At 42.3% G+C, this 9,294-nt stretch overlaps 1 protein-coding gene across 1 annotated transcript; it reads right to left on the bottom strand.

The window, feature by feature from the left end:
- Positions 1 to 1,255: 1,255 nt before the first annotated feature.
- Positions 1,256 to 8,755, bottom strand: LOC306929098 (uncharacterized protein). The gene is made up of 2 exons (XM_079509490.1): positions 8,273 to 8,755; positions 1,256 to 3,388 (listed from the first exon to the last, which is right to left on the bottom strand). The coding sequence occupies exons 1-2, from the start codon at positions 8,415 to 8,417 to the stop codon at positions 2,196 to 2,198; spliced, it is 1,338 nt and encodes a 445-aa protein (XP_079365616.1). The 5' UTR covers positions 8,418 to 8,755; the 3' UTR covers positions 1,256 to 2,195.
- Between the last annotated feature and the right edge of the window lie 539 nt (positions 8,756 to 9,294).

Below are 9,294 nucleotides of genomic sequence, written 5' to 3'. Positions count from 1 at the left end.
TTATCAGTGTTCTCTAGTGGACATGCTGTGGAATATGAATGGTAGCATAATATTAGCACTGACTTAATCAAATACAAATCAACTGAAGTTAATTTTTGTATTTATATCGCCACACACACACACCCGAAGATGAAACCAAAACTGTGTCTGGTCATGATGCACTTATACTTATTAAACTGGTCTGCAGGCCTGTGCCCTGAAACTCATTCGGCTCTGTTTCGAACTTAAGTCCAAAACATACTATAAGGCCATACTACAGTCAACGTTTCTTTGGTTCGGCGGGGTCCAGCCTGCACTAATACACTATGATGTCATTCAGAGGTTTGTCTGGGCGGGAACACAGAACAAATTGTGGGTATTCCGTGGCGTGGCCCAGAGATGTAGCTACCCTAACTCCGTTCGGCTACCTTAACCCACCATTGCCATTAACTCTTTTTTTCCCCAGGTACGTATACGGACGTTGACGATTGTAGTATTTTCAATTCATCAAATCATTTAAAGACATACAAATATACAAATCTATGGAAAAATAAAAATCACCAAATACACAGAAAAAGGGGAATATGTGAACAGTATATAGATTAGAACAATAGAAGGGGGTGGAGGGACTTTTACTTTTTTACAGGGGCCAGTTTCGAATTGCAGCCGCCCTTAAGTGCTCTTTGAGAGGGGTTTTGAAGGAGGATTCACATTTCTTAACGACTGTTTGTTGAGCGTACCACATTATAGTGGTATAGGAGCAAGATTAATTTAACCGCTAGTTTGAGCCAAATCTGGGTTGAAAGTGTTTTGTTGAACTCCCTCTGGTGTTGTGATTGTGGACTTTGACATTATGTAATGTATTAAGTATTGTGCAAGGTAGCCTACATGGGTATCTTGGTGGTGTAGTGAATCTTGTAGTTTCTGTACTCTGTCATCACCCCTAAGCCATTCCAGCCTATCAAAATGGGCAGGGGTGAGGTGCACCAGTACAGTGGTCAATCTATGTTGTGTCATTTATTCAATTAAATTAATCTGGTCATCTCTGGTAATGGAGGACCAGGCAGAAATCTGTCCAATTCACCTTTAGTGAATCCCAGCTCTGTGGTGAACGTACAGGTCACTGAGGTGTTTAAACTCACTCAATTAATACTAAGAATGACAATTATGCACAACTGTATAGGTTTGGGTTTACTGAATGGATTTAAAAAAAATAAAAACGGACTCGTAAGTTTATAGAAGTGTATAGAATACAAATATATTTGATAAAATGGATACAATGAAAATAGGTAAAATGCCCACAAAAGCTGTCCAATTCAGGAGAAACACTTTTGATGACAAAACATACAAAAGAAAAGCAAATGACTGGAGTTGCACAAAAAAACCTATTGAAAATAATCGATTACAAAGTTAAAACTAAAAAAAGTAGTTTTCAAGTCAAAGAAACTAAATCAACAACTGAGGCACATCTTACATTCAGGCAGCAAAAGTGGATTAGATTTTAATCAACGCAATAACAATTATTATTATTATTATAGCATGCTACCAACTTTCCAGGAATAGTTAGCATGTTAGCAGTTTCTATTAGCTTGGATTCCCCATCGATGACGTCACTTATAGGCAGGTTTCTGAACTCTACACAGCCCTCCTCTGAGACACAGACAGAGTAGACAAAAATCGTACCATAATACAATAAGCATTGGCGAGGACCACTAGATAGGTTGAAAAAAGTCACTTATAATAAGAAGACTTGGCAACAATGACTAGGGAAGTTGCTCTCTGTTTGGTCAATCTTTGGCACCAAAGTCATAAAAAAGGCCTTATCTATCAAGCAGCTGTCTCGAGATGTGCACCTTTGTTGGGTTCACTTGTCAGTTCGTATTGGCTGTTTGTGTGTTCAGAAGGGGAAGTGATACGAGCACATCTGTCACTTTTACTGAATGTCTCCACACACAGGTAGATGCACACGAAGGATAACTGTTACATGGCAGGGTGTTGAGCAATATAGATAAAAGATGTGATGACACGGAACTACCCGCATGTGTGTGTGTGTGTGTGTGTGTGTGTGTGTGTGTGTGTGCGCGCACATATCAGTGAGTATGTGTCTGTGTGTGTGCGCGCACCAGTGAGTATGTGTCACTACATTGCCCTATCTTATAGTGTGGCGTTTGTGGTTTTAGACTTTACAGAAAAGTTTCCCTCAACAAGTTTAACTGTTAGTGGCAGGATTTCTGGTGATGTTTGAGACTACCGCTCAGCCTATACAGTTTCCCACACTGGTCACAGTGGTAGGACTTCTCTCCTGTATGAATTCTCCGGTGACGTATGAGACCACTCTTTTGTCTGAACCATTTACCACAATGGTGACATTGGTAGGGCTTCTCTCCTGTATGAATATGCTGGTGAAGTTTGAGAGTATTGCTTCGTTTGAACCCTTTCCCACACATGCCACAGTGGTAGGGCCTCTCTCCTGTATGGATTCTCTGGTGAAGTTTGAGACTAGACTTATGGCTGAAATCCTTCCCACACTGGTCACAGTGGTATGGCTTCTGTCCTGTATGAGTTCTCTGGTGAGATACGACATCACGCTTCCTGCTGAAACCTTTCCCACACTGCTCACAATGGTAGGGCTTCTCTCCTGTATGAGTACTCTGGTGAAGTGTGAGAGCCGACTTCCTGCTGAACCTTTTCCCACACTGGTCACAATGGTAGGGCTTCTCTCCTGTATGGATTCTCTGGTGAAGTGTGAGACTAGACTTCATGCTGAAATCATTCCCACACTGGTCACAGTGGTATGGCTTCTGTCCTGTATGAGTTCTCTGGTGAAGTTTGAGATGAGACGTCCTGCTGAAACCTTTCCCACACTGGTCACAATGGTAGGGCTTCTCTCCTGTATGAGTACGCTGGTGAAGTTTGAGATGATCATTCCTGCTGAAATATTTCCCACATTGGTCACAGGAGTAAGGCTTCACTCCAGCATGACTTCTCTGGTGGTCTTGTAGGTGAACTATCTGACTGAACCCTTTACCACATTGGTCACAGTTATAGGGCTTCTCTCCTGTATGAATTCGCTGGTGTTGTTTTAGATTACCTCTCGTGCGGAAATCTTTACCACATTGGTCACAGTTGTAGGCCTTCTGTCCTGTATGAGTTCTCTGGTGAAGTTCGAGGCTATACTTCCTGCTGAAACCTTTCCCACACTGCTCACAGTGGTAGGGCTTCTCTCCTGTATGGATTCTCTGATGAGCTTTGAGACTATGGTTTTTGCTGAACTTTGCACCACATTGGTGACAGTGATAGGGCTTCTCTCCTGTATGAGAACTCTTGTCTATTTTGAGTCTCTTGTAGTGCTTCCCACTCTGGTCACAGTAGCTATGTTTCTCCACTGATAGGTGAGCAGGAAAGACATCTGAGATGGAGGATGAGGGGAGATATAAAAGAAAAAAAATAAACAAGTTTTGAAATGTCATGCAAGTGAAAGCCTAGAGTCTGTTATCATTTCCACACTGGTCACAGTGGTATGGCTTCTGTCCTTGACGCTCTGGGTGCTTTCGGGGTGCTTAACACCCCGAGCGGCAAGGACGGAGTTCTCCGTTCAATCAATTGGTAACGCCCAGCGCTCAGGACGGAGATTGATAAAAGGACGGAGATTTATTGATATCAAAACCTATCGCATCGCTCCACAGGCTGGGAGCGTCTGTTGTGTAACATTCAATGTTATTTCCCGGTGGGACCTCATCGAAAATCTTTCCCCCCATTTTAGCGGATGAGACCGAAAATCTTAAAACATGAATAACTCTTGATCTAAATCATTCCGTCCAATTCTAAGCAAAGCTTATGTATTAGACAGCCCTGGGCGCTCTGATTTAATGGATTAAATAACCCTGGGCGTTTGGTGTGTTAACTATGAAACTTTAACGAGAGAGAGAGAGAGAGAGAGAGAGAGAGAGAGAGAGAGAGAGAGAGAGAGAGAGAGAGAGAGAGAGAGAGAGAGAGAGAGAGAGAGAGAGAGAGAGAGAGAGAGAGAGAGAGAGAGAGAGACAGACAGACAGACAGACACCAGTCGCTTTGCATGGCAGGCTTTAGGGCTTTGTTTCCACAGCTACCCCACAACACAGCAGGCAGTAGACAGCAGATCAGAAGCTCTCAATGTTTTAACCATAGGCTACAATAACTAAACATAAATCTCACTTAAATTGGATTGCAACACTTTACAATTTCATCATTCAAAAAAATAATAATAATCGCATTGGATTTCAACACGTTTGTTTGGTCGGATTCCGGTTGTTCATGTCGTAAACTCGTGGCGTTTTGAGAATATTTAAATGACGGTCGGTTTCAGCTGTGACATTTATCAAAGCTGCAACCAAATTTAGGCCAGGATCAGCTGTTTACGATCACTTAATAAACTTAATAAATGCTGTGCCGACGTGAGCACACGTCAAAACCCGCGCTCAAATTTAAAGCAGAATTTACTGCTTGATAATGAGAGCCATACATTTTCAACTTGCAAGTGTCCATGCACCATGCCAAATAGGCTACCTGTCCAAAAAGTAGAAACAAGGCTCCCTGAGCTATACAGAGAGTAGCTGTCAATTCTATCATAGCAAAAGTTAAAAACAGAATTAAAAAGACAAGACCAAGATATATTAAGAATTACAGGAATGGTTTGATATCGAACTCCTCGTTAAGCCCATGTAGAGCCATAGTGTTTAGATGATGAACATAAAACATGTCACATTGTAGCAGGCGGCGCTCCAGATTTATCCCTCCGGGGGGCTTTTACACATTTGCAATGCCTACATAACTAATATATATTAATATAACATACATATTAAATGTTCCATGCTTGCGTTGTCGCACCACGACTTCTCAGCGCAAAAACGCAGGCAGCAAATTAACTATAGGCGCATTATATCGCTTCACGTTTGAAAGGACCTTTACACTTGTTTACTGGCCTTTACAACAGGTCAGGGTCCACTGGGTGGCTTATTGGCCTGTTGTAGACTCACCCTTTTCAATTCATCACAGTATTCAGACGGTAGTCACGGACCAACCACGGTACTTCTCTATTTTATGTGCGCCGGCTGCGCACAGTGGCAGTGCATGTGTGGCAGGATGGGCGTGAGCGTTCGCACGCTGTCACGGCCCGTCCTCCGCCCACTGCTTAATGGATTGATTTGTGGCATTTATAAGACGGCAGGTCTTCCATTAGCTGTCTGTCTCTCCTCCGCTCTGTTTGGAACGCTCTCTACGATCGGGAGACACATCTGTGAAGGTACGTTTCTCCACATTGCTGTGTATTCTAGCGCCTGCCTTAGAAGTTGAACGTGACTGTGACCGCTTGTTTTGTTTCTAGCCTCGGGGCTACACAGTGAACATCTCCTTCTGGAGTTCTGTGTGGTGAACTGGCACAACGCCACCCCGGTACGTTATTGGTGGTTCTCCTTCTCTATATATATTCATTTGGTGTCGTTGATGCCAGAGGAATATAAACAGGCTTTTGTTGTTTACAGTTCCTCTTTATCTACCTGGCTACCGCTGCGGTGAAGCACAACGGCAGTACGCCTTGGCCTCATTACAGCTGGTGAGTCCCATTGTGCGCCTCTCTGTTCTTGCCTCAGCGAACTATAGTAGTTAAGTAGTATCTTAATACGGCCGTTTGCGTTTCAGGGCCAGCACCACACCTGCTGCTTTGCGGATATTACCATTCCACCCATTCTCATGAGCCACCGAGTCTGAGAACAATCACACAAGCCACGAATGGTTCCAGTGTTTGGATTGCTGCTCGCCTGAGTCTGGGCCTGGTTCCTTGTAACCCTTCTCGTTTAATTCTATTCCTCTATTATATTGTATTCATGCAGTGTCTGGGTGTATATAGGTATATATAAGTATATTGTGTATTATATCATATATATATATATATATATATATATATATATATATATGTGCACTTATATTTATATCTTATACTATATATATATATATACCATTGTGATTTAGATACGACCGGCTGAAGAGAATACTGTCATTGTAGAATACCTCCCACTGTGAAGTGCTGATATATATATTTATCCTCCTTATAGGTCCGGTGCTGGGGATAAGCTACGCTGGAGCAGCTGACGGCCGTCCAGTGGTGGTGGTAATGCCCCTTTTCCCTTAGTTTACTTTTCCTTTGTGGTTTATTTTGAGTTGCTGTGTTGTGTTTTGTTTGTGTATTGCCACCACCCTGGACCGGTGAGCCTGCCCAGCTCCCCTCCTCCCCCCAGTACTGGCTTGTAGTGGTGTGATATCCCTAGCTCTAGGCACTTTATAGTCACTTGCACTTTAACCCCGTTGTTGGATATTGCTATATTTGCACCGTCTTATTGATAAATTAAATGTCTTCTTGCTATGCCATGTTTTAATTAATTATATATATTGCTAACCAATTATTTAATAAAGTGTTTTGTATATTGGTTACACACGTTTCTGCCTTGCCTTTATTGTTACTGAATCTGTGTTGGGGAGTCATTACGTGCTCCGGGTGTTCAGTATTAGTATAATATTCCTGGGGTGCAATTCCCCAGGTGGCGTAGTTGGCTACCTTAATCAATACCACCCCGCCACACATGCATGTGTGCGTACATGCGCATATAACTAAATGACAGTGGTGGAAAAAGTACTCAAATGTTTTACTTAAGTAAAAGTATAAATACTGCAATGTAGATGTACTCTGTTACAAATAAAAGTCCCGTATTAAAAATGTACTCAAGTAAAAGTACAAAAGTATGGGCTTCAAAATGTACTTAAAGTACTAAAAGTAAAAGTACTCATATTGCAGAACGTCCCATTTCTCAAGTTCAAATGAGTTCAAAATATTTGAAAATAGCCGATCTACAAGTTAATTATTTCAAATGGCCGAAATGTATAGGCTATGGGTTGAAGTGGTAAATGTCCCACTGAGCATTTTTGTAGTCTAATAGACGTCTAAATGGCTAAAAAAGTTTTTTAGCAGTCTAGGCTTAGATTAGACGTTGAACGTCGTTTCAACGTCTATAGACGGTCTACATTTAGACCTTGATTAGCCTGGCTAATCAAGGTCTAAGGGGAAATCCAGACGAGGACGATTTCGGTGTTTCTCGGGCAAGTAATTAGCCGATCTGCCCTTTTTGTCACACGGAGACGGCGTTTTGGGGGACTTTAACGGCTAATTTTGAAACTACCTTCCAGAGTGGGAAAGTTTGGAGACGCGACTTTCACGTCTCCGTGTGTACAGCGAATGCCGCCTAATTTGCTGAAACGGTGATGTCATAGTCCCCTCGCCCCCTCCAAACTAACCAGTGTTAATGGTTTATTTCACCATAACCACTTACATATAAGTATCACAGCTATTTTATATTTGCACATAATGTCTATAAATCTCTTCTCCAAAAATAGCCGATCTGCAGCCCGCACGCACGCAAACAGTTGCTGAGATTGAGCAGGCATGCACGAGAGGAGTTGTGTGTGAGGAGCTGATCACAGATAGAGGGAAAGTGTTATATTTGGCCTATTATTTATGCTATATATTATTGACCGCGTCTCAGTCACAGAGAGAGAGAGAGAGAGAGAGAGAGAGAGAGATGCTGCGTGTTAAAAAATAGAAGGGGTGCGCACTCTCTCTCTCTCTCTCTCTCTCTCTCTCTCTCTCTCTCTCTCTCTCTCTCTCTCTCTCTCTCTCTCTCTCTCTCTCTCTCTCTCTCTCTCTCTCTCTCTCTCTCTCTCTCTCTCTCTCTCTCTCTCTCTCTCTCACTCACACTTACTTTGTGCTTGCTGCTGTTTTCAGAAGAATTAATCCAAGGTTTGTCATATATTATGGTTTAGTAGGCATACACTTTAGCTGTCAGTCAGTGTGTGCAGAGTGCAGACTCAGAGAGAGAAGCAGCACTGCTCTGCTCATTAAATTGATATGACGCATATGCGCATCTGATCAAGATAATTAGTTATTTGGCAACACCTGTGTGAAATACCAACGCTTTCATATAGCCTACTTTTAGAATAAGCCTTTTCTTTTTTTTTGTGGCCATCTAGGCCTACAGGCCAGCCATGTGTACTGCATCTTTATCTTGAAAACGAAGCAGTTTACCGGTCTCGAGTGGACGTCTTACATAATTAACATAACCGCAATGTAGACGCAGTAAAGTTTTATATCGTTCGCAAACTTAGGCGGGGAACAGCCCGCGACGTCCTCGTGTACCCCGGCCCCTACATGTAGACCGTTACTTTACACGACTGCTAAATGATTACAGCAAGTTATTAAAACAATACATACCTAATACTATTCGGTGTAACTTGATCACTGGTTCCAACATGGTGGTCTGCATCACTGGCGCTGCTACAACTCTGTTCTTCACACTCTGGTGATGAGAAACTATTCTGTGTAACTTGATCACTGGTTCCAACATGGTGGTCTGCATCGCTGCTATCTTGTTCTTCACACACTGATGATGAGAAACTTGAATGTTTTTATTGTTGTTGATGATGATGTCAAATGTTTTATCATCTATATTAAAACCATTCCTCTGACGTTCCAATCGTGCATAAAAGCCCTGGCCTGGATAATGTTGAGCAAAAACGCGGATTTGCTTCTTCTTCACCCTATGGTGGTAAACTCTTGCCAACTCTCGTGAGAGAAATAAGCAACGCCACCTCCAAAAACAAGCTAAATCTTGAAAGCGAAATAAGCCAAATCAAGCCTAAACCAGCCCAAATTATAGTACTGTTGACTTTTTAGATTTGCCAAAGAAACCACAGCGTTTTTAGAACAAGCCAGCCAAAAATGGCACTGTTTTTTTGGCAAATCTAAGCTAGCAAAGATAAAACTTCCGGTGGACGATCTCTTCAAAATAAGAGTACCCTCTAGAGTATTGAAAAAAAGATTAATTTGCACATTAAAACTACAAATTAAGCATTTAAATTATGCTATATGATGCTATAAGACACATATTATGTTTCTGTGTAAAAATAAGTAATTAAATAACGTAAAAAAGTTATCTAAATGGATAAATGCTATTCACTGGAGTGCATGGACTTTATAAAGTGGACACTGGACAAAAGACGGCTCCGCGAGGCAACTGTTGTCACATATGCACGCGTTCAGGGAGAAGTCCTCTAACACACCCCACTCTCCGCTAAGCGGGAGAGGTGTAAAATTCCGAGCAGCAGACCTTCTACTGCTGTCAAATGTAAAAATTGTGCCGTTTCCAGACCCAGAGTGGACACTGGACAAAAGACGCCTCCGCGAGGCAACTGTTGTGACATACGCACGCGTTCAGGGAGATGTCCTCTACCACA

The sequence above is a fragment of the Electrona antarctica genome (assembly GCF_951216825.1).
Source record: "Electrona antarctica genome assembly, chromosome: 9".
Classification (NCBI taxonomy): domain Eukaryota; kingdom Metazoa; phylum Chordata; class Actinopteri; order Myctophiformes; family Myctophidae; genus Electrona; species Electrona antarctica.
Note: the sequence above shows the minus strand (reverse complement) of the source record. Positions and strands in the feature narration are given on the sequence as shown.

Bases quoted from the DNA above. Each gene is read 5' to 3' on its own strand.
- LOC306929098 (XM_079509490.1), bottom strand. From the start codon at position 8,417: ATGCAGACCACCATGTTGGAACCAGTGATCAAGTTACACAGAATAGTT. The intron at 3,389-8,272 runs GTATGTATTGTT...CCTCCATCTCAG, and splicing joins GTTACACCGAATAGTATTAG to ATGTCTTTCCTGCTCACCTA.